This window comes from Notolepis coatsorum (assembly GCF_963971535.1).
Source record: "Notolepis coatsorum genome assembly, chromosome: 6".
Taxonomy (NCBI): Eukaryota; Metazoa; Chordata; class Actinopteri; order Aulopiformes; family Paralepididae; genus Notolepis; species Notolepis coatsorum.
The window spans coordinates 4,180,169-4,205,774 of NC_140170.1; the positions used below are offsets into that span (position 1 = coordinate 4,180,169).

Genomic DNA, 25,606 nt, shown 5'->3' on the forward strand with positions numbered 1-25,606 from the left:
ATTGCTCTATGACAAAATGCTATACTTATATGGCCAAGGCTGCAATTTGTATATTTTTGTAAAGCCATGTTTAAAATTAACTCCATTAATGATTATATATATATATGTATTGATTGATTGATTGATTGATTGAAAACGTTATTAACAGATTGCAGAATGGGTACAATACAGTACAGCTCAATACACACAATTGTTAAGGGGATGCAGACCAGAGAAAGACTTTCGTCTTGTTTACATCAGGGTCCCCCATTTTCCATTCATCATAACATATATGACATACATGACATACAGATAGACAGTACTGCTACATCTAGACATTTATGACATACCAGATTTACAAATACAGTACTGTTTGTGATACAAAAATAGTCTAAAAAAGAGAGTATACATTTGACACGGCCACTGACTCCCATTCTTAACAATGGAATGCAAATAACTGTGGGATACATAGCAATTCCTTCTAATGCTACCAGAGCAATGTATTGATTGATTGATTGATTGAAAACTTTATTAATATGTATATGTATATGTATATGTACAGTATATATAATTGTTGCATCATCAGTAGTCATCAGTGGGTAATCTATAGCGTAATACTTTAAAGGAACAGGTCGTTTGAAAGTATTATAAACCACGTCAACAGGAAGTCTTAAGGCTTTAAAAGGTAAAACTATACTTAGATTTACATTGAAAGTCATATCACAATTGCAAACATCTGCCAGATTAATGGTTATAGGATATTCTCTCCATAATACGGCGGCCCTATCATCACAGGGGCAACTCATCTGAGTCACGGTGATAATAATAATAACGGTCACATGATACGTTGTCCATAAATAGCGCCTCGGATCCGGTACCTCGTCTGAGTCATCGCTGTGACAGTGTTTTCCTGGCTCCAGGGGGTGTGTGTCCAGATCATCGTCCACTCCTTCTATCCCGTTGGCCTCCTCCGCATGCTGCCTCAGGACAGAATACCGGTGCACCAGGAACCTGAAAGAGAGGGAGGGGTCATTCATTCAGTGAAGAGACACACACCTAGATCCACAAAGAACGGATTGCACGGAGCAAGTTGCACCCTTACTTACAATTCATTATGAATGGAAAATGGGGGACCCTGATGTAAACAAGACGAAAGTCTTTCTCTGGTCTGCATCCCCTTAACAATTGTGTGTATTGAGCCGTACTGTATTGTACCCATTCTGCAATCTGTTAATAAAAATTTCATTCAATCAATAACCGTGCAGATTGATTGATTGATTGAAAGTTTTATTAACAGATGTTGGGAGTGTTCCTTTAATGTTGGGAGTGTTCCACTATCGATCTAATCCACAGACCAATGTGATCAAAATAGAACCACTTGTTTCTACATTAGAGACATCTATCTAACAGCTCTATGTGCCAAGAATGCAGAAAGTAACCCTGCCCGGAGTTCTAAGCAATGCTAGTGGTCCATTCTTTTGTGCTAAGCTAGGCTAATCTAAATTCTTGCATGAGTGTGCAAATATAAGGCATGGCAAACTGACCTCCCTCCACAGACGTATTTCTTAATCAGAAAAACGCCTGCAACCGCACTCATCAGCAGGATCGCTATGACGACCATCACTATGAGAGCGGTGTTGGTCGAGTTGACTTCAGTCTGCGATTGAAAGAGACACAGAGGGGAAACAAGAGAGAGGAACAGTGTGAATGAAGACAGAAAGAGTCCCGGTGGCATTATCAATATTATTGATCTATTGGATCAACCACACGGCCTACGATTGGTGTACGATTAAAGGAACATGCCAACATCATGGGAAATGCGCTTATTGATCATGAATTGAAAATGGGGGACCCTGATGTAAACAAGATGAAAGTCTTTCTCTGGTCTGCATCCCCTTAACAATTGTGTGTATTGAGCTGTACTGTATTGTACCCATTCTGCAATCCGTTAATAATGTTTTCAATCAATCAATCAATTGCCTTCTCCAGAGTGAGACAAGAAGACAGATTGATACCAAGTTCCTCTCTGTGCGTTCCGTAGAAAGCTATCTGGCTGCAAGCTAGCCTAGCTTAGCACAAATTAATGGACGTTTATACAGATCAGCTAGCCTAGCTGTTCTCTCCCGGAGTTTTAAGCTAGGTTAGTTGATCCGTATCCGCTTCCATTCATTCATGCTAAGCTAGGCTAGCTTGCAGTCGGATATCTTTCTACTGAACGCACAGAGAGGAAAAAGGTATCTATCTTCTCGTCTGACTCTGGAGAAGACGGTGAGCACATTTCCCATGTTGGCGTGTTCCTTTAACCCTTTCCGGTGTTAGGATTTTTGGAATATGATCTTCCAAACTTCATGAGTAAGAGAGCATGACCTTCATGGGTCTCCAATGACCAACAGCGATTGTTTACCTGGTCATTAGAACGCTCAGTTCTCAGATGGTAAATGGCTGCAATTTGTTCCTCACATTCACCCGTTCACTCACACATTCACACACCGACGGCGGAGGCAACCATGCAAGGTGCCACAACCTGCTCATCGGGAGCAATTAGGGGTTAAGTGTCTTGCTCAAGGACACATCGACACGCTGCCCGGGAGGAGCGGGAATCGAACCGGGAACCTCCGGATTGCTAGAGCTAGACGACTGCTCTACCCCCCGAGCCACTGTCGCCCCCCGCAGATCTCACGCTACGCGAGGCTTGTTAGTTAAGGATCTGGCTACAAGAGTCTTGTGTCTTGCGCAGGACTGACCAGAGACTTGGGAGACAGCACGCTGCTGGTGCACGTCCTCCGCAGGTCCACCTCCTGCCTGTGTGGCTGGAACCCTCCTTCACAGCGGTCCCCCGGAATCTTCTGGTAACTTTGGAGGGGGGGGGGGGGGGGGGTTCAGTTAGTAGTAGTAGTAGTAGTAGTAGTAGTAGTAGTAGTAGTAGTAGTAGTAGTAGTAGTAGTAGTAGTAGTAGTAGTTAGTAGTAGTAGTTAATTTTTTTCAGTCATCAAAAAAAAGTACAATATACATCATCATTTATCAATATTTGATTATTTACAGTGACTGAAAAAGGTACAGACTGAAGCATAGTGCTTATATGTGCCTGTCCTATATTCTTACCAATTTTTATTTTTTATTTTTTTACTCCAAAACAGTATTATAAAGAAAAGAAAAAAGCAAGCACAACAGTGTTTTTCACCCTTGTAGTTTTTCAAAATTTAGCATTAAAAAAAAAAGAAAAAATACAAAAATGTAGATTCCAAAACAGTATTCTAAAAGAAAAAAGAAAAAAAGAACAAAACAGTGTTATTCACCCTTGTATTTTTCAAAAATTGCTTTACAAACCTTTTTCTTAAAATAATAGAAATACACCTCCTTTTAATCCCTTTCTTAGCTTTCTGAACAGTAAATTTACAAATATCTCTCAAATCATATTTTCTTTCATGTGTTGAAAAAAACCTTTGCACCCCACCTGGGAGTAACTTTGCTTTAGCTCTGTACATTATTTGCATATTTTTATAATAAACCAAATCATTAAATTTCATAATATGAGACTCCTTCACAGCGGTCCCCCGGAATCTTCTGGTAACTTTGGAGTGGGGGGTTGGGGGGTTCAGTTCAGTTCAGTTATTTTTTTATTTCAGGCTTTGGACACATAACAACGGTCATTCGATAAATCGTCAACGTTTTACCAGCTGCTATTGGTTGCAGCATTGTCCAATTGTCCGAAAAGGGCTGAAGGGAGAAGCACTAGGCTTGTCGGGCCCTACCCCTGAAGACTTACTTTTCTTTTTTTGTTCTTTCTCATTTACATACATACATAGTACATACATATAGTACACATTACAGTACACACATATAGTACACAATACAGTACACATTATAGTATAGTATACCTGCAGTATATAATAGTATATAGTACATAATAGTGTATACAGCACATATATAATGTGATGTGAGATATATAGTACATGCTATATACAATATAGTAGCATAATATAATAGCATATACTGCAAATATAGTTCAATATAATATACAAATTAATTATAATATGATTATATAATGTAATATGATATAATGTACAATACAGTATCATACGTATTTATTTTTTTATTAATATGCAATTAAAGCTCTTCTTCCCTTCTGTACCTATCAGAGTACAGGGGATTCAGATTCAGATTATTTTATTGTCCCGTCGTTCAGTACCTTACAGCCAAAAGAGTGCAATTCACTTTGTTGTGGTTCCTCGACCATAGCAGCATCCGATATAATATAAATAAAATAAAATTTGCATAGAATAAAAATAAAATAAGATCAAATAACAGCAAGATGACTATATACAGTTCTAAATAAGTGTGCAGTGCAGATAACAGGATGTAGGATATTATACGATATCAAATTTAAATAACAAAAAGGCTATGTACAGTTCCAACCAGAAAAGTATGTTATATTTCGTATTTGCATCGCGTCCCGCTCTGAGCCTTACGAGATACTTCTATCTCCTGTGATACCTAATGTATCTCCCACGAATAAAAAACACATGCACCCCACCTGTATGGGGCCCCGCCCCTTATGGTGGCCACCACCCATATAACCATGACTCTGGTCATGAAACACCCTTCCTCTGTTTTCGTCCCAGCGTATTGGATGCGTGCACCATACGAGTCTAGTGGAATGAAAAGATTAAGGAAGATTAATAATGTTGAGGGTTTACCGGAGAGTTGTTTTTCCCTGGATTCTCCGGAACTTGTTTCGGCGACACATGAGACCTGTGCTGGTGGTTCCTCGGCTGACAACGACGGACCGAGGGGCAGCGTACAAGGTTTGGCTAACGGGTCGGCTTGTACAAAGGTGAGGTCTGTGTCGGTAGGCGTCAATGTCGGTGTTGGTCGTGCTGTGGAGTATGTTTCGGCACCAGGGCCGGGGGGGCTTGGCGATCGTTCCACTGTAGTGGGCGATGTCTTGGCGATCCTGGAACATGCTGTTGACGCTAATGCTAATGCTATTGCTAATGCTAATTGTAACTGAGGGGTACAATTCCCTGACTGTATTGATAAGTATGGTATCATTAAACCACTACCGCTTTATGTACTTTAATTACTGGCCATACAGTACATGATATATAAATATGATGAACACTTCCCACAATGAACCGGTTCCACACCAAATGGTAATTAAGTATTTATTGCAGCAAAAGGTACATAATATACTTCTCTTATTATACTTTGGATGCGCTTATAAGGCAAAGGAATGTGCGTAGGCAAATCAATAATGAATGTCCATTCTCTGGTTACGCAGGAGGTAATTATACAACCTGAATCTTAGGGAATTATATCTATGGTACACTAGTAATATATAGCGGGAGATACTGGAAGGGTCCCCCCGGTTGTAAGCCAGCAGGGGTAGAGGATCTGTCGGTAGTAGAGAGTCTGGTCAACGATGACTAAGGAGACTCCAAGTACAGGAGACGGTGCAATAGCCTCTTGATCCACAGACGAATACAGCTGTTCTCCGTAGACTGTAGCTCCACAGTGAAGAAAGCTAGCCGGCCTCAGGCTCTCTGAGGCGCGGACTCGACCTGGCTCCTCACAGGGTAAATCCCACACGTGTAGGCGTCGGCGATTCTCCGCTCCATAAATCACAGGACCAAAACAAATATAATCCAGCCGCAAAGGGCTATGTAGTCGTCGGGTAGATTAATCCAGTGTACATGTCCACACGGTTCTCGTCTAGGTCTCCTCGGGTGAAAGCGCCATGAAAGCAGCACAGCCTGGATAAGCACTCTAGCTGGTACGAGGAAGCGTTGGTGATGCTGGTCACTGTAGAACTTTAGCCGCACGATACACTATACACAAATAGACTATTACTGACTTAATAGAAATATGTCGCACTCGACGGTATAGCGCCAAACTCTGACAATTCAGTTATTAATTCGCATGCGGTCTCAATGCTCTATTTTGGGGCCAAACAGGCCATACTTCACCGCACGGAGTATCGTGGGTGAGGCTTCAACTTATTGGGTAACTCTTGACTTCTGACTAAGTGCTTCTGTATTCACCTGCGCCATATTTATATTGAACCTGACTCCGAAGGCATGGCTCTGGCGCCTGTGGACCGCTGTCCAATAGGAGAATGAAATATTATGGTCTGCACTAAAGGGATATTCCGTGTATATGTACAAGGAATATACAAGGGATATCAAACGATACTTCGGCTGCTCGGACCTTTCCGTCGGCACCGGTGATCACTTTGCTTACGCGGCCAGCCGGCCACATAGCTCGGGGTAGTGACTGGTCGATAATCATGACGACTGTTCCTTCTGTCAAATTGTCTCTCTCTTTCACCCATTTCTGGCGGGTCTGTAGAGACGGTAGATAATGGAGTAGGAAGCTGTTCCAAAACTTGTCAGCCAATACTTGACTGTACCTCCACCTTCTTCGGCCGTTCGCTTCTTCAGGCCTGTACATTGTCTGTGGTAGCGCGGGGTCCAGCCGCCCCATCAAGAGTGTGTTGGGGGTGACTGGGTCGACATCTGCTACATCACTTGAGACGTAACCGAGGGGCTTTGAGTTCAATACTCCCTCGATCTCCGTGAGGACTGTCATTAGGACTTCTTCCGCCACGGTCTGGGCCCCAAGCACGGCGTACAGGGCTGTCTTTATTGAACGTACTTCTCGTTCCCAAGTTCCACCGAAGTGAGGTGCGTTCGGGGGATTAAACTGGAAGTCAATCTGGGATGGAGCGAGGTGGGTCTTAAGTTCTGGGCCCATAGCTTGGAAGCTCTCTCTCAGCTCTCTTTCTCCGCCTTTGAAGTTTGTCCCGTGATCAGACAATAATATAGACGGTTTGCCTTTCCGCGATGTGAATCTTCGGAAGGCCATAAGGAATGAGTCTGTGCTCATGGTTGGAAGGAGTTCTATATGCATCGCTCGGGTGGTCATGCATTTGAATACAATACCCCACCGCTTCTCGGTTCCTCTTCCTTTCTTTATATACAGCGGGCCGAAACAGTCCATACCGGTGGAGTGAAAAGGCTTGTCGCCGAGTCGGAGGCGACAGGGAGGTAGGTCAGCCATCCGGGGTATACTGGGCTGCGCTCGCCACTTACGACAGTCTAGACAGGTTCGCTGGAAGCGCCGCACTGCTTCTCTCCCTTGCAGTATCCAATAACGACGTCTGATCTCCGCGAAGACTCTCTCTGCCCCAGCGTGATGCACATCCTCGTCGTATTTCTTTATGATCAGCTCTGTGACCTTGTGTCGGCTGTTTAAGACTATCGGGTACTTGACGTCATCCGGTAAGTCTGGAGCTCTCCGCAGACGACCACCCACTCTGATGAGACCATGGGCGTCGCTCTCGGGGGCTAGGTGGAGCAGTCTGCTGTCTGATGGGACGGGCTTTGCTCCCTGTAGACAGTCTAGCTCATCGGGGAACGAGTCTCTCTGGGCTCGTTGTAGTAGAAGAAGTTCTGCTTCTTCGTAGTCAGCTGCTGTAATGTCAGTAGTGAGCTGAACCTCTGGGTGGTGCCACAGGAATGTCTTTAGCTGCGCACTCTCTAGGGTGAGGCAATCGTCTATGTCGGGGTCTGTGGAGACGAGTGTGTTCAATCCACAGAACATAGATTTCTTGTTTTCGGCCTCCTCTTTACTCGCTTCCCGTGGGGTGGGTGTAGGCCACTCTTCTTCCGGGAGCTTGAGGAACTCTGGCCCGTCACGGTATAGGTTGTGACGGGTGAGGTCATCCAGGGACATTCCCCGGGTGATGACGTCAGCTGGGTTGTGTTTTGTGTCCACATACCTCCAGCTTGCTACTTCTGTTAAATCTTGAATCTCTGTGACTCTGACTCCCACGAAGACCTTGTATCTGCACGAATCAGACCGGATCCATGTGAGTACTGTCGTGGAGTCTGACCACAAGATTGTTCTTTGCACCGGAATGGTGAGTTCACGTTGGATTAACGTGGCGAGTTGCGCTCCTGCTAGGGCTGCGCAGAGCTCTAGACGCGGGATAGATTGTTGCTTTCGTGGGGCTATTCTTGAGCGAGCCAGGATGAAAGCAGTATGTATTTCTCCTCCCTCCTCTCGGGCACGCAAGTAGGCCACCGAACCGTAGGCTACTTCGGAGGCGTCGCTGAAGACGTGCAGGTCCATCTGGCACGTCTCCGGCCTCACTGTGGGTGGGAAGTAGCTGCGGCGTATGTTGACACCTGGGAGTGAGCTGAGTTCCGTCTCCCACTCTCTCCATGTGGATGCAAGGTGTTCGGGTATGGGGTCGTCCCAGCCCTGGTCCTTGTCCCATAACGCTCTTACAATCATCTTTGCCCTGGTGGTGTAAGGTAGAATACATCCCAACGGGTCATATTGTCTGGCGAGTGTTCTGTATACACTCCGTCTGGTGGTCGGTAGTGCAGTCGACCTTCCCTGCTCCTTGGTCAGGGGTGTGTGTTTATAATGGAGCGAGTCTGTTTTGAAGCGCCAGACTAGTCCTAATGTCATTTCTTGGGCTTCTCCTGGGATGGTCGCCATCCAGGTCTCGCTGCTTGCTGCCTTGTCCTCGGGGGAGAGGCTGCGCAATACTTGCGGGTCGCTGCTGGCCCACTGCCTGAGATCAAAGCCGCCTTTGATCAGGGAGGCGCGGAGCTTGAGTAGAAGGGCCTCGGCTTCTTCTGGCGTCGAGACGCTTTGCAGACAGTTGTCCACGTAGAAACTATTTCCTACACTTTGTCGGACCTCTTCATCAGCTGCTGGGTCCTCTGCGACGTGCTTTTGCAGTGCAAACGTAGCACAGCATGGGCTGCATGTGGTTCCGAAAGGGAGGACTTCCCATTGATAGATGGCTGGTTGCTCATCCCCGATCCTCTCTCTCCATAGGAACCGCAGCAGGGGCTTGTCCTCCTCCACTAGTCTCACCTGCAGGAACATCCCTTTGATGTCGCCGCTGATGGCCACCTTGTCTTGACGGAAACGTAGTAACACGCCTAGTAGAGAGGGGCCGAGTGTTGGGCCGGGCAAGAGCTCTTTATTCAGATTTTGTGATCCGATCTGGTAGCTGCAGTTGAACACAATACGATCCTTGCCGTTGTGGTGGACTTTGTGGTGCGGCACGTACCATGATTCGGTCGTCTGATCGGCCTCTTTAATGTCAATTTTCTTTATGTGTCCCGCTGTGATTAGCTTGTTAATCTCAGCGCGGTACACAGTCTCTTGAGCGGGGTCTCTGGCTAGGCGCCGCTCTGTGTTCAATAGATACCGCTCCGTCGCTTCTTTTGGGGCGTGGAAGGTAGGCATACCCTCTCGCCTCAGGAGTGGAGTTGCGTATCTCATCACTCCGTTGACTTTGACTCTCTTTGTCCCTTGCTCGAGGAGGGCTATAGCGTAAATGTCTTCCTTGGAACGAATGTCTTTCTTTTCGTTCTTAAAGGGCATTGTCTCTAGTGTCCATAGCCTCTCGACATGCTGTAGGAGGGTGGTGTCTTCTTCTGTCACTCTGGAGTGGAGGCAGTTAGTGGCTGCTGTTCGGTTAAGAGACTTAGCGAGGGGGCCTTGTAATGTCCATCCTAGGCGGGTCTCGACTGCTGCAGGACAGCCTCTGGGCCCTGTGTGGACCCGGTCTATCGGGACGATGAGGTCTGCATGGTCGGAGCCTATCAGCAGGGTCGGGGTGGCACCGTCTATGAGCGGTATAGGTAGTTGACGCAGGTGCACATATTTATCCATCAGCTTGGCGATGGGGTAGGTGTACTGCGACAGGCCTATTTCTTGGCTGGTGAAAGCGTTAGTAATCCTATACCGTCTCTCTGGCTGCCCGCTTGCTGCGATAGTGAAGGAGACATTCTCGCCCTTTATCGTCTTTAGATCTCTTCTTATTGTCCGAATCGTCATCTGGTTTTCGCTCCCCCGCAGCCCCAGCTGGGCCGCAGCGGACGCGAGGAGAAGGGTCTTCTCTGACCCGTCGTCAAGGACGGCGTAAGTGTCCATGACCTTATCTTGGTAACTCAGTGTTACGCGGACCACCTTTAAGAGCACCCGGGCGCCCCCGCTGCTGGCGGGGTCAATGTACATAACACTTGCCTTTGTGCTGCTTGAGGGTGCAGGCTTTCTTCTGTTACTGTCGTGTAGGACATCTAGGTGGGCTCCGTCACACCGACTACACCTCTTCTTTAAGCGGCAATCGGCTGCCATGTGACTGCGCGCACATCGGTAACAGCGTCGGTTGGACTTTATCCATTGACTCACCTCGTCGGCGGTCATCTTCTTGAACGTGTCACATTGTGACAACCAGTGTTCCTTTTCGCAGTACGGGCACACCATCTTCCACTTCTCTTTCATCGAGGGGGTACTGTGGTTCTTGCTGCTCGGTACTGATTCTGATTGGTGCATGACGGTCACCAATCTGCGGCCATCGTTTGCTCTCCTAGGTCCCTCTCTGGAGCTTGGGGTGCTCCGCATGAACGTATCCAACCGTAGGCTGTTGACTTCTCTCGCCAGGAAGTCGGCTAGGTCTAGGAGGGATGGCTCGGGACCGTTAGGATCACGGTGGTCTCTTTGCCGCCTGAAGCGCTCTTGTCGGGCGGGCGGAAGCTTCTCTAAAATCCTCTCGACATTAGAGTTTGCATACAGTTCGTGCATACCCTTTTCTCTTTGCGCCCCCAGCATCCCTACCAGGGATTGTACCTTGATAGACAGGTCATCTAGTGAGCGATTGTCTGTGGCTGGGGGTAGGCGGTCAATATGCCTTATCTCTTGTATTACGTAGTCCCATATGCGTCCATATCTTTGGTCGAGTGCTGCTAGAGCCGCTGTGTATGGGGTAGTAGAGGTGGCATAGGCCAGCGCTATATTGTGCGCTCGGGGCACCTTGAGGTGCTTCAGTAGGATAGCATACTTGTACGGTTCATCAGCTACATCGGACATCATTGTCTCTAAGCACATTCGTAGCTCCGTGTACTGTGCTCTGTTCTCGTGGGTGAAGTCCGGAAACGTCGGTGTGCCAATGTATGATGCCATGGATGGCTGGCACATCGGTGAGCGTTGGAAGAGAGGCCTCCTAGGCGAGTCTCCTCTTACGCCTCTTGGTGGGCTGGTACCTGCTGGGTACCATGGCCCGCGTATCCAGGTGCTATTCCTCAGGGCTGGTCGTGCGTCAAGCTCACCCGTGAATTGAGTCGGGGGTCTGTAGCGCAGAGCCGCGGGGGTAGAGCCTGGGCTGTACTGGACCTCCTGGTCCTGTGGGGTACTGTGCTGCTGTCGGGCTTGATTCTCCTCCTCTCCCTCTTCTTCTTCCTCTGGCAGGTCCTCTAGATCCTGTAGTCGTCTATTTAGCCTCTCCGCGGTGTAGACCGTTTCTTCCTTGTAGCTGGGTCTCACTTTGACCGGTCGGGGAAGGGGTTCGGAGGGGGGTATAGGCTCTCTCTGGTGGTCGGGCTCAGGGTCGCTTGATCGGGTAGGGGAGGGTGCCCATGACCCTTGTCTTGACGAGGCCCTGGAACCCCGTGCGGAGGGAGGGGGTGTTGCCCTGGTGATCAGCTGCTCCATTATCTGCGCTTGTAATCGGTCACGCTCGGCTTCGCGCTTGATGAGAGCGAGGTCGCGCTCTGCTTCTCTTTGGGCACCGGCAGCGGCGCGCTGGGCTTCGGCGGCGGCGCGCTGGGCTTCGGCCCGGTCCCTTACCATATTCTCTTCCGTCTGAAGGCGTCTAATCTCTAGACGTATACGATCTTCGTCGCTCCGTTGCTGCGCTTGAAGGCGTTCTCTTTCCATGGAAGAATGTTCGCGCTCACTAAGCGTCTGTGCTTGGAGTCGATCGCGCTCTGTTGAGGCTGCTAGGCTGGCGAGGAATGCCTGTGCCAGCATCTTGTCCGCCTCGCTGGGGGAAGACGCTGGTTGAGGTGATCCGCTCCTGGCAGTACTCGTTGGAGATCTGTTCTCCTGTGGCGAGTCCTGGAGATCCATCTCCGGGGTGCTCTCCTCTTCTTGTAGCGGGTAGAGTTCCATCCCTGGAGAGCTGTCTTTATCCTGGAGCTCTCCGGGGACTACTTTTTCGGTCTTGGCGGGGGGTAAAGTCATGTCGGGTCCCTCCTGGTCCCTACCGTGAGCTTGGTCAGTTACGTTAGAACCCACTAGGGCCTCTATTGGCGGGGTAGCCTGGTCGATAGGGTCGGACATAATTTTACTATCTACTTTTTCCGCGTTTACCGTCTGTAGAAAGCTAGGTAGTATATTGGCAACGTAATCCTCTAAGTACTGAGGTGTCTGCCGTCTACGCTGCAGGCGATCTACTTTAGGAGAACCGTTTTGTGGAGTGTTCATCATAGGCCATGTCAATATTAATACCACTATATTAATATTACACTAGTTACCCTCCGGCTCGAAGGACCAATTGTAACTGAGGGGTACAATTCCCTGACTGTATTGATAAGTATGGTATCATTAAACCACTACCGCTTTATGTACTTTAATTACTGGCCATACAGTACATGATATATAAATATGATGAACACTTCCCACAATGAACCGGTTCCACACCAAATGGTAATTAAGTATTTATTGCAGCAAAAGGTACATAATATACTTCTCTTATTATACTTTGGATGCGCTTATAAGGCAAAGGAATGTGCGTAGGCAAATCAATAATGAATGTCCATTCTCTGGTTACGCAGGAGGTAATTATACAACCTGAATCTTAGGGAATTATATCTATGGTACACTAGTAATATATAGCGGGAGATACTGGAAGGGTCCCCCCGGTTGTAAGCCAGCAGGGGTAGAGGATCTGTCGGTAGTAGAGAGTCTGGTCAACGATGACTAAGGAGACTCCAAGTACAGGAGACGGTGCAATAGCCTCTTGATCCACAGACGAATACAGCTGTTCTCCGTAGACTGTAGCTCCACAGTGAAGAAAGCTAGCCGGCCTCAGGCTCTCTGAGGCGCGGACTCGACCTGGCTCCTCACAGGGTAAATCCCACACGTGTAGGCGTCGGCGATTCTCCGCTCCATAAATCACAGGACCAAAACAAATATAATCCAGCCGCAAAGGGCTATGTAGTCGTCGGGTAGATTAATCCAGTGTACATGTCCACACGGTTCTTGTCTAGGTCTCCTCGGGTGAAAGCGCCATGAAAGCAGCCCAGCCTGGATAAGCACTCTAGCTGGTACGAGGAAGCGTTGGTGATGCTGGTCACTGTAGAACTTTAGCCGCACGATACACTATACACAAATAGACTATTACTGACTTAATAGAAATATGTCGCACTCGACGGTATAGCGCCAAACTCTGACAATTCAGTTATTAATTCGCACGCGGTCTCAATGCTCTATTTTGGGGCCAAACAGGCCATACTTCACCGCACGGAGTATCGTGGGTGAGGCTTCAACTTATTGGGTAACTCTTGACTTCTGACTAAGTGCTTCTGTATTCACCTGCGCCATATTTATATGCACGGCGAACAAACTAGTGCCAACCTCATTTCTGTCGCGTATCCCTGGGCAAGGCCGGGCATGTCCAGACATGTCTTGACGGTGACTTTGAACCTGACTCCGGAGGCATGGCTCTGGCGCCTGTGGACCGCTGTCCAATAGGAGAATGAAATATTATGGTCTGCACTAAAGGGATATTCCGTGTATATGTACAAGGAATATACAAGGGATATCAAACGATATACAAATACTATGCAATATATATCAATCAATAAATATATATATTCGGTTTAATCTGATCCTTTGTAACACTAATGCTACTACTGCTTTTTCTGCTAACGCTGATGTTGACGCTGGAATGTCTAATAATCCCCGCCGCGGGTTTCCGCTTTTCCCTCCTCTTGCCAGCTTCATTGATGAAGGTCAGTCGGTGGTGGGTGGGGGGCGGGTTCGCTGAGCTCTATTTACCTTTTTTGCGGGTGAAGGGGCTGACGACGGGGTGCAGCCCGGGGGTGCCTTGGCTAAGTAGCCAGGTAGCTTCTTTTTTGTGCCCAGGCGGGGATGAACGACGTTCCGCCCGGCCGTTGCTTTATAGCATGTCGGCTCGGAGGGTGGCAGTATGGACGAATGAGTGGTATACTGCTGCAGGATGGCATTTAGCGGCGGCCAGTGTTGTGGCTCAGCTGGCTACTTTCCTATCCAAGATGGCGTCGGGTTGTAGGTCTTTGGGTCCGACCGACACTATGAACGTGATTCATGTTTGTGGTGTTATAGAGATCTTGACTCAGTCGCAAGCTATAACTGCGGGGAGGATTCGGATGCTATCGACTTTGGTTGTTAGGCATCTTTGGTTGGAGCAGTCTCCTCTTGGGGAAGAGGATAGGTTTTCTCTCCTCACGACTCCTTTTTCCACAGATAGTCTTTTTGGGCGTTCTGTGGAGGCGCAGGCGGTTTTTGATTCGGGTCCTACACCGCCTCACGCTGTGCAGCCAGGGGTGGGAGCACGGTCTCGTCAACGACTGTGGCGAGATCCTCGACAGGCGGCCATGTTTCCCCCGCCAGTGGTGCCCTGGTTGGAGAATCGACAGGGTATCGCGAGGCCGACAGTCTTGGCGGCCGAGAGATCGGCCATTTTGGGTGATTTCGGGGTTGGTAAACCACCCCGTCGTCATTTTGCCGCGAGCAGCCCGCTCCCCGTTCAGTCCGCTTTCTGTTACCCTCAGAAGCGGGGCTCTGAGTGTTCTCCTTTGGCTGCGGGCCGCGAACCTTCTTTGAAGCGTATGCGGCCCCATTCTTCACTTCTCATGGAGACAGGGGCTGACACCCAGTTGATGGCTGAGCCTGGGTCTGTCCGTGAGAATGTTCCGTCGTCGCGTGGTTCCTACACCGCAGGTTGTGGGTGGGTGGAACCTGGTGTTACAGCTGCCACTAGCTCCAGTGGTCAGCAGGGGGACTCGGGGCCTCTTCTGTTGAATGCTCAGCAGGGGTTACCCCGGCTTCGCCCTCGCCAGGCGGGGTGTCGCGCTGTTGCCTCCCACTCCCGTCAAACCGGCAGTGGTCTGCAAAGGAGAGGCTGGCGTGATTTGAGTGGTAGCAATATCACTGCAGGGCTTCGGCGTGTAGGAGCCCATGGGGTCCTCAGGCCTTGCGTGTCTGGCTGCGGAACGACTCCTCAGCGTGTGCTAGAGGGGTGTTCAGGGGGTGAGTGTGTGTCCACAAGTTTGATGACCGCTCCTCCCGTATCAAACCGGCCCTTTCTGTCGGGGTCCCCCCTTGGTTGCTTTGCACGACGGGGGGGACCGGGCCAATTATCTGCTGTTCCTTGCGGCCCAGCGTCAGTTGACGGCGGGGGCGCTGTGGGATTATATTCACATATGGCGACGGGAATGTCCCTTGAATCGGTGGATGAGGAGAACGTTAGAGGCGGGGCTGGTTTTGCAATTTGCGCGGCCCCATCCTCCGTTCTCAGGTTTGGTGCCGACCCTGTTGTCAGGGTCAGACGCAGTGACAGCCCTGGCCGACGAGATCCAATCTCTGTTGGCGAAGCAGGCCGTCGTTGTGGTCCCGAGAGAGGACGCAATGTCAGGCGTCTACTCCCGTTATTTTCTGGTGCCCAAGAAAACTGGGGGGGTCAGACCTATACTGAATCTGTCCGTGTTCAATCGGTTGATTGTAGCGAGACCGTTCAGGATGTTGACCGTCCGACTCCTTCTGCTTGCTGTCAGGAGGGGGGACTGGTTCACCTCCATAGACCTGAAGGATGCGTATTTTCACATACCCATTTTCCCTCCTCACAGGAAGTTCCTACGGTTCCTGTTTCAGGGCGTAGCGTACGAGTACCACAGAATGCCGTTCGGTTATTCTCTGGCTCCCCGCACATTCACCAAGTGCGTGGCGGCTGCTCTGGGGCCTTTACGTCGTCGGGGGATACGAGTCCTGTTTTATCTCGACGACATTCTGCTCCTCAGCCGTTCAGAGGAGGTTGCCAGGTCTCATACTCGGCTGGTGGTGGAATTCCTCACCAACCTGGGTTTTGCTGTGAATTGGAAGAAGAGTACCCCTCTTCCCAGTCAACGGGTGGAGTACTTGGGCTTGACATTGAGGTCGAAGCCCATGCTTGCGACCCTCTCGGAGCAGCGTCGGGGGGTTCTCCGTCACGCGCTCGGGGGTTTCCGTCCGGGAGGGACGGTTACGGCGCGGCAGGTGATGCGTCTGCTAGGCCTTATGTCGGCGGCCCACACGGTGGTTCCTCTTGGCCTCCTTTTTATGAGGCGGATACAGAGGTGGTTTCTCTCTTTGAGAATAGATCCGGTGTGGGGCAAAGGGAGACGGTTGACGGTTCCTTTGTCGATATGGGGGATCTCGTCCACTGGGGGAGGCTGGGTATCCTCTCTGCGGGGGTCCCCATGGGCGGCAGGGGCTCCCACGTCACGGTTTTCACCGACGCCTCTCTCACGGGTTGGGGAGGGGCGTTGCGGTTCCATGCTGTGGGGGGCAGCTGGACGGGTCATGCCGACCCAGCTGTCCTGCATATCAATGTGTTGGAATTGAAGGCGGTTCTCCTGGTCCTCAAACGGCTCGGCCACCTGGTGGTAGGCAGAAACGTTTTGGTCAGGACGGACAATGTGACGGCGGCGGCGTATATCAACAGGCAGGGTGGGACTCGTTCCACCCGCCTGCTCGGGGTGGCGCGCAAGCTGTTGCTATGGGCATCCCGCAGGCTGCGCAGTCTGCGGGCGCTCCACGTTCCTGGTACGGAAAATGTGGCGGCGGATGTAATGTCTCGGGGCGGTCCTCGTCGCGACGAGTGGGAACTCCGCCCCGACATAGTCAGACAGATCTGGGATCGGTTCGGGGAGGCCTCGGTAGATCTGTTTGCGTGCCGACGTTCTCACAAGTGCCCCTTGTGGTTCTCGCTCAGTCGAGCGGATCATCCCCCCTTGGGGGTGGATGCCTTCTCGACCTTTCCGTGGCCGCCCGGGCTTCTGTACGCCTTCCCTCCTGTACTGCTGTTGAGTCAGCTGTTGGAGCGGATACGGAGGGAGCGCAGGACGGTGATCCTGGTCGTGCCGGACCGGGGCACGTCAGTGTGGTTCCCGGTCTTAATCCAGCTTCTGGTCGCTCCTCCTTGGGTCATTCCGTGGTCGGCGACGGCCCTCTCGCAGCACAACGAGTGCTTTTCCAACCTCCAGTGTTGGGTCAACGCCTGGTGGTGTGGCTGGTGGGGGGGTGAGTCTGGAGAGGATGGATCCCGCGGTGGTTGATACCATCCGGTGTGCGCATGCTCCCTCCACTGTCGCGGTTTACGCGGGCAGGTGGCGTGCGTTCCAAGAGTGGTGTAAGGGGGGGGGCTGGGACCCAGTCTCCTGCCCCCTGGATGCTGTTCTGGGTTATTTCCAGTCTCTTCTTGGTAGGGTGTCGGCTTCGACAGTGAGGGTATATGCGGCGGCTATATCCTCCTATCATGAGGGTTTTGAGGGGATTGTTTTGTTCCGCCACCCTCTTGTGAAGCGTTTCCTGCTTGGCGCTCGACGCGTTAAGCCGGTGCTTAACGCGACGCTCCTTGGCTCCGACTTGGGATCTCCAATTGGTCCTCGGTTGGTTGTCTTTGGCCCCGTTTGAGCCGCTCGAACAGGCGCCGTTGGGACGGCTGTCTTTCAAGACCGCGTTCCTGCTGGCTGTCACTTCCGCTAAACGCGTGGGTGAGCTCTGTGCTCTTTCGGTGCGTCCGGAGTGTCTGTCTTTTCGGACCGATTGCGGTGCCACTCTGCGACCTAATCCTGCTTTCGTGCCTAAGAATATCCGGAGTTCTTTCCGCTCCCGGGATATTGTGGTTCAGGCTTTTCGTCCTCCTCCTCACGCTAGTGAGTTGGATGCGGGCCTTCACCTGTCATGTCCGGTCCGTGCTTTGGGGTTTTACCTCAGCCGTACTCAGGGTTTCAGGGTTACCGACCAGCTTTTTGTCTGTTACGGTGGGGCTCGTGCTGGTAAGGCACTGTCGACGAAGCGCCTGTCCCGTTGGTTGTGCGAGGGTATTGCCCTCTGCTACACGTTGGCTGGGCTGGATCCCCCTGGGGGCGTCAGGGCGCACTCCACTCGTGGGGTGGCTGCTTCTGCCGCTCTCCTGGGTGGGGCCTCGGTGGAGGACATCTGTGCTGCGGCTTCGTGGTCCTCACCGGGCCCCTTTGTAAGGTTTTACCTCATGGACATGACCGGGGGTTCTGTCTCCCAGGCGGTTCTGGGGTCTGTGGCCTTTCCTGCTTCCCGTCCTTTGGTAGGGTAGCAGGAGTGTATGGGTATGGGCCACAGTGTGTTGAGTCACACGTGGTTCAGCCTGTACGGTGTGTTCAAGGGGTTCTAGCTCCCTCTTGTTCGCATTCAGGTGGAGTTGACTGCGCCCCCCCTTCGTTAGGAAGGATGGGGTGACAGGGCTCCCTGCACCCCTTGATGTGGGCTTACGGGTCCTCAGGGGGTACATCTGTCGGGTCTCGCGCCCGCTCTTCCCCATTATCTCGTAAGGCTCAGAGCGGGACGCGATGCAAATACGAAATATAACGATAGGTTATGTAGATAACCTAGTTATATTAGTATTGGCTGAGCGTCCCGCTCTGCGCGCCCTGAGTTCCCTCTTGAGGGATCTTTTCCTGGGACGGGTTTTTGGCGAGGAAGGGTGTTTCATGACCAGAGTCATGGTTATATGGGTGGTGGCCACCATAAGGGGCGGGGCCCCATACAGGTGGGGTGCATGTGTTTTTTATTCGTGGGAGATACATTAGGTATCACAGGAGATAGAAGTATCTCGTAAGGCTCAGAGCGGGACGCTCAGCCAATACTAATATAACTAGGTTATCTACATAACCTATCGTTATGTGATGTGCAATGAGCAATGTGCAATAATTAGCTGTGGGTAAAATGCAATGTGCAATACAGTTTAGCAGCAGCAAATAATTTACAAATATACACCATATCAAGCTGAGTAGGTACAAGTTAAAGAGACATTCCACCAAAGATACCACCACTGTCTCGTCTATTCTGTAGGTTACAGTTTAAAGTGACTATTAGATGTAGGCCTGTGTTTCTGGGGGATTTCTATCATCATCATCTTTAGAAAATCAGGGGCTTCATTTATCAAATGGTAAATGGTGCATATATATATATATAACAGCTTTTATCCAAAGCCGCTTTTTTGTTCCTCACATTCACCCGTTCACTCACACATTCACACACCGACGGCGGAGGCGACCACGCAAGGTGCCAACCTGCTCATCGGGAGCAGTTAGGGGTTAAGTGTCTTTCTCAAGGACACTTCGAAACGCTGCCCGGGAGGAGCGGGAATCGTTAAAACCGCTCTACCTCCTGATCCACTGTCACCCCCAGTGAGTGTTATAGTTTCATATGGCCAAACAATATCCATGGGACTTGACTTTAACTGCATTGGCTCTTATTTATTGCAGGCGCTCGTGTGTTTTAGACACTTTTATCCAAAGAGACGTACAAATTGTGAACAACAAGTCAACAGGAGGGGTACGACTCTGGCAGCTAAACTTTAGACCAAGCAGTGATGCTGTTGTTGTAGGGTGCAGGTCTCATTAGTTGTTAACTAAACCTCGACAAGACAAGACAAGACAAGACAAGACAAGACAAGACAAGACAAGACAAGACAAGACAAGACAAGACAAGACAAGACAAGACAAGACAAGACAAGACAAGACAAGACAAGACAAGACAAGACAAGACAAGACAAGACAAGACAAGATCCGACTCTGGAACTCCCTCCCTCAGACCATCAGAGACTCTCCCTCACTCTCCACCTTCAAATCCCATCTCAAAACCTACCTGTTCTCCCAAGTCTTCAACCTTCCTTACCCATAACCACCCTCCTCCAACCCACCACCATTTCCCCTGCCCTACATTCTCTCCTCTCCTGCCCCCCCCCCACCCCCCTTGGTTTTCCCTTACTCTCTTCCCGACTGTCTCCCCTACTCACTCCCATATTTGTTATCCGTTACTCGTGGTTTTATGTTCCTGTGTATTCTTATTGTTCTCCGTTTCCCTGTGGTTCTATGTTTCTTTGTTTCTTTTTTCTATTGTCAGCGACTTTGGGTCTTTGAAAAGCGCTATACAAAATAAATGAATTATTCTTATTATTAAAGGACGACTCCACTTTTTTTGGAAATTAGCTTATTTAACATCTTCCCTGGAGTTAGACAAGAAGATGCATACCTTTTTTGTCTCTGTGCGTGCATTTTAGCTTTGGGAATAGACGCTCCGTTAGCATAGCTTAGCTTCATCACTGGAAGTGGGGGAGGACAGTAGCCTTACAGTGCCTTACAGTGTATTGCAAGGTCTGACATTGACCAAACTTGATATGCATGACCTTGGTGGGCTCTAGGTCAACTCCTGAAAAGGGGGTCAATGTCAGACCTTGCAATCAAAAGTTAGGGGGCGCACTGAAATTATGGCAAGGGTTATTAGCCCCCTAACTTTGATTGCAAAGTCTGACATTGACCCCCTTTTCAGGAGTTGACCTAGAGCCCACCAAGGTCATGCATATCAAGTTTGGTCAATGTCAGACCTTGCAATACACTGTAAGGCACTGTAAGGCTACTGTCCTCCCCCACTTCCAGTGATGAAGCTAAGCTATGCTAACGGAGCGTCTATTCCCAAAGCTAAAATGCACGCACAGAGACAAAAAAGGTATGCATCTTCTTGTCTAACTCCAGGGAAGATGTTAAATAAGCTAATTTCCAAAAAAAGTGGAGTCGTCCTTTAAGACAAGACAAGACAAAACAAGACAAAACCAGACCAGACCAGACCAGACCAGACCAGACCAGACCAGACAAGATAAGATAAGATATTTATTTATTAATCTAGGCAATAGAATTTGATCTGAATATAAAAATAGGAGGAAAAACAACAGTAAATAAACAATATAATGAAGTTTGAATGAAGAGTGTATATTCCACCGCAAGCCAGTAACAACGTCGCGCTCTCCAGACTCCACGACGAGGTAAATAGAATACAAGCGGCGAACGTTAACGCCGCCATTTTAGTGCTGGGTGATTTCAATAGTGCCAATCTGAGAAAGGTATTACCTGACTTCTATCAGCATGTGACTTGCAACACCAGAGGCGGTAACATCCTAGATCACTGTTACACGCAATTTAAAGGTGGCTACAAGGCTCATTCTGATAGTGGCTTTGGTAAATCAGATCACGCGTCCATTTTCACCAATGTACAAACAGAGAATCAAAAGTACTCCTGTAGTCTCGCGAGAGGTGCAGAAATGGGATTTGACGTCAGAGGAGACGCTCCAGTCTGCGTTTGACTGCACAGACTGGAATGTGTTCCGCGACACAGATAACATTAATGTCTACACGGAGACAGTGCTGGACTATGTTTGTACTTTGGTGGAAGAAACAATCCCCACCAAAATGAGAGTTTACCCAAATCAAAAACCCTGGGTAGACAAATCCGTCCGTGAAGCTCTGAGAGAGCGCACCAAAGCATACAACGACGGCCTAGTGGCAGGCAACATGAATGACCACAAGGTGGCGCGATACAACGTAAGGAGGACAGTGTCAGAGGCCAAACGGCGCTACAGGGATAAAATTGAACTCCAGTTTGAACAAGCTGACTCTAGAGCTATGTGGCAGGGGCTCAAAACGATGACAGACTACAAAGGCGCCTCCCTCAAACTGAACAGTGACATCTCCTTAGCAAATGACCTCAATACCTTCTATGCGAGGTTTGATGCTGGTAATAACAACACCAGCTCACAAGCCACGGCAATGGGGGGGGGGTCGGCTGCTGATGGAGGCGCAGTGTTCAGGGTAACAGAGCATGAGGTGAGGCGGACCTTTAAAAAAGTGAATATCAGGAAGGCAGCAGGTCCGGACGGCATCCCCGGCCGCGTCCTAAAAGTCTGTGCCGACCAACTGGCCCCAGTATTCACTGACATATTTAACCTGTCCTTAGAACAGGCTGTCATCCCCACCTGCCTGAAGAAGTCCACTATTATCCCTGTACCCAAAAAATCCAAGCCTGCTTGCCTCAACGACTACCGCCCTGTAGCTCTCACCTCCATAGCCATGAAGTGCTTTGAGAAGCTAGTAAAGGGCTACATCTGCTCCTCCCTCCCCATCAACATGGACCCCCTGCAATTTGCATACCGCCCCAACAGGTCCACGGAGGACGCCATAGCCCATGTGCTGCACACAGCAGCATCACACCTGGACAAGAGGCAGGGGAACTATGTGAGAATGCTATTCATCGACTACAGCTCGGCATTCAATACCATAGTCCCCTCCATACTCATAGCCAAGCTCAGGGACCTGGGCTTGAACTATGACCTCTGCCAGTGGGTCTTGGACTTCCTGACTGGCAGACCCCAGGTGGTGAGAGCAGGCAACTGCACCTCCTCATCCATCACCCTCAACATAGGGGCCCCCCAGGGCTGTGTTCTGAGTCCCCTCCTCTACTCCCTGTACACACACGACTGTGTGGCTCAGCGGAGTAGCAATACAATCATCAAATTTGCTGACGACACAGTGGTGGTGGGCCTGATCTCTGCCAACGACGAGAGGGCCTACCTGGAAGAGGTCAAGGTCCTGGCGGGATGGTGCCAGGAAAACAGCCTCTCCCTGAACGTCAGCAAAACAAAGGAGATGATTGTGGACTTCAGGAGGTCGGGGGTCAAGGACTACAGCCCCCTCAGCATCGACGGGGCACCGGTTGAGAGAGTCAACAGCTTTAAGTACCTCGGAGCCTACATATCCGAGGACTTGACATGGACCACACACATTGACAGTGTTGTGAAGAAGGCACGACAACGCCTCTACTTCCTCAGGCGCCTAAGGAAGTTCCAAGTCAGTCAGAAGATCCTTAAGAACTTCTACTCATGTACAATAGAGAGCATCTTGACCGGCAACATCACCTCCTGGTTTGGGAATAGCACTGCACAAGACCGAAGCAGACTACAAAGAGTGACACGTTCAGCCGAACGCACAATTGGAGGGGGGCTCCCCACCCTCCAGAACATTTACAACAAGCGTTGCAAGGGCAAGGCTAAGAGAATCATTAAAGACTCCAGTCACCCGAACAACTGCCTCTTTGAACTGCTGCGGTCAGGCAAGCGATACCGGAGTCTCAAGGCGAGCACAGAAAGACTCAGAAGAAGCTTCTATCCCCAGGCCATCAGGCTGCTAAACGAACAATGAACACTACACAACAACAACCACCAAACGCACATAGCACACACATCCACACGCACACACTCACTTTAAACAAACACACTGTAGCACCCACTCCACACACTTTATAGCACACACCCACTTTAAACAAACACACTGTAGCACCCACTCCCCACACTTTATATTTATTGATGAAGGATTGCACTACAACTCGTACACCTTACTGTAAATTGTACCTAAATTGTACCTCATCCCATTTCTGCTTTGCACTATATAGTACTGTACATTAGTACACTGCATAGTATTGTATATTATATGGTAACTCAGAACATTGTACATATGTCTATACCGAACACTGTGACCTCATTTTCTTCTTCTAAATTACATGCTATACTATGTTATTTGATACTATCTTGTCTAGCACAGTCTCTGGAGCGTAACAGTAAGAAGCATTTTGTATGAAAGTATTCTGTACTTCTGTATGACAACTATTAAAGAAACTTGAACTTGAAACTAAAGGATGGAACAGTGTAGGATCCTCACCCACTGGTCTGTAGTTGTTCCGTGGTTCCGTTTAAACAGAACTCCAGAGGCCGTCCCTTCATCTCCTGCTGCTCCACGCACTCTGAGCTGTTCTGCAGTCTGTAGAACCCAAAGTCACTGCAGGGGGAGACACAAGCATGGGGCCTTTAGTGTATGTTCCCTCTGTGGGTGGGTGGGTGGGTGGGAGACACAAGCATGGAGCCTTTACGTGTATGTTCCGTCTGCAGGTGGGTGGGTGGGTGGGTGGGGGGGTGGGTGGGTGGGTGAGTGAGTGAGTGAGTGAGTGAGTGAGTGGGTGGGTGGGTGGGTGGGTGGGTGAGTGAGTGAGTGAGTGAGTGAGTGAGTGAGTGAGTGAGTGAGTGAGTGAGTGAGTGAGTGAGTGAGTGAGTGAGTGAGTGAGTGAGTGAGTGAGTGGGTGGGTGAGTGAGTGAGTGAGTGAGTGAGTGGGTGGGTGGGTGGGTGGGTGGGTGAGTGAGTGAGTGAGTGGGTGGGTGGGTGGGTGGGTGAGTGGGTGAGTGAGTGAGTGAGTGGGTGAGTGAGTGAGTGGGTGGGTGAGTGAGTGAGTGAGTGGGTGGGTGGGTGGGTGGGTGAGTGATGAGTGAGTGAGTGAGTGAGTGGGTGGGTGGGTGAGTGGGTGAGTGAGTGAGTGAGTGAGTGAGTGAGTGAGTGAGTGAGTGAGTGAGTGAGTGAGTGAGTGAGTGAGTGAGTGAGTGAGTGAGTGGGTGGGTGAGTGAGTGAGTGAGTGGGTGGGTGAGTGGGTGAGTGAGTGAGTGAGTGAGTGAGTGAGTGAGTGAGTGAGTGAGTGAGTGAGTGAGTGAGTGGGTGAGTGAGTGAGTGAGTGAGTAAATGGACTGCATTGTATTTTGTGTTTAATGCAGAGTGGAGGGACTGGGAGACCCATGTTACTGACCAGACACTCTATATCAGTGATGGCTGTCAGACCCATGTTACTGACCAGACACTCTGTATCAGTGATGGCTGTCAGACCCATGTTACTGACCAGCAGACACTCTGTATCAGTGATGGCTGTCAGACCCATGTTACTGACCAGACACTCTGTATCAGTGATGGCTGTCAGACCAATGTTACTGACCAGACACTCTGTATCAGTGATGGCTGTCAGACCCATGTTACTGACCAGACACTCTATATCAGTGATGGCTGTCAGACCCATGTTACTGACCAGACACTCTGTATCAGTGATGGCTGTCAGACCCATGTTACTGACCAGACACTCTATATCAGTGATGGCTGTCAGACCCATGTTACTGACCAGACACTCTGTATCAGGGATGGCTGTCAGACCCATGTTACTGACCAGACACTCTATATCAGTGATGGCTGTCAGACCCATGTTACTGACCAGACACTCTATATCAGCGATGGCTGTCAGACCCATGTTACTGACCAGACACTCTATATCAGTGATGGCTGTCAGACCCATGTTACTGACCAGACACTCTGTATCAGTGATGGCTGTCAGACCCATGTTACTGACCAGACACTCTGTATCAGTGATGGCTGTCAGACCCATATTACTGACCAGACACTCTATATCAGTGATGGCTGTCAGACCCATGTTACTGACCAGACACTCTATATCAGCGATGGCTGTCAGACCCATGTTACTGACCAGACACTCTATATCAGTGATGGCTGTCAGACCCATGTTACTGACCAGACACTCTGTATCAGCGATGGCTGTCAGACCCATGTTACTGACCAGACACTCTGTATCAGTGATGGCTGTCAGAATGTACATTTACACTTATTTTAACTAGAAAATACCACTTACAGCTCATTTAAATGACCAGGTAGGGAAATGAGGAAATACCCCTCAGCTGACTTGTGAAATACCATAGAGGACTGAAGGAACTTCAGAAATGGATCAAAGCTAACTTTTCACAGCGGTGTGAATGAATGAATGAACGAACGAATGAATAGATGAACGAATGAACGGATGAACGAATAAATGAACAAATGGATGAATGCAT

At 49.7% G+C, this 25,606-nt stretch overlaps 1 protein-coding gene across 1 annotated transcript in view; it reads right to left on the minus strand.

Annotated features, from left to right (window-relative positions):
• Positions 1–25,606, minus strand: part of LOC311230748 (sortilin-like) — a gene marked incomplete at its 5' end in the record, with an annotated part of 157,995 nt that overhangs the window by 215 nt on the left and 132,174 nt on the right. The window contains 4 exons of the mRNA XM_084317107.1: positions 858–990; positions 1,524–1,636; positions 2,724–2,832; positions 23,613–23,729. Of these exons, the coding sequence (XP_084173233.1) occupies positions 858–990; positions 1,524–1,636; positions 2,724–2,832; positions 23,613–23,729 (472 nt within the window). The remainder of the gene's footprint in view (positions 1–857; positions 991–1,523; positions 1,637–2,723; positions 2,833–23,612; positions 23,730–25,606) is intronic.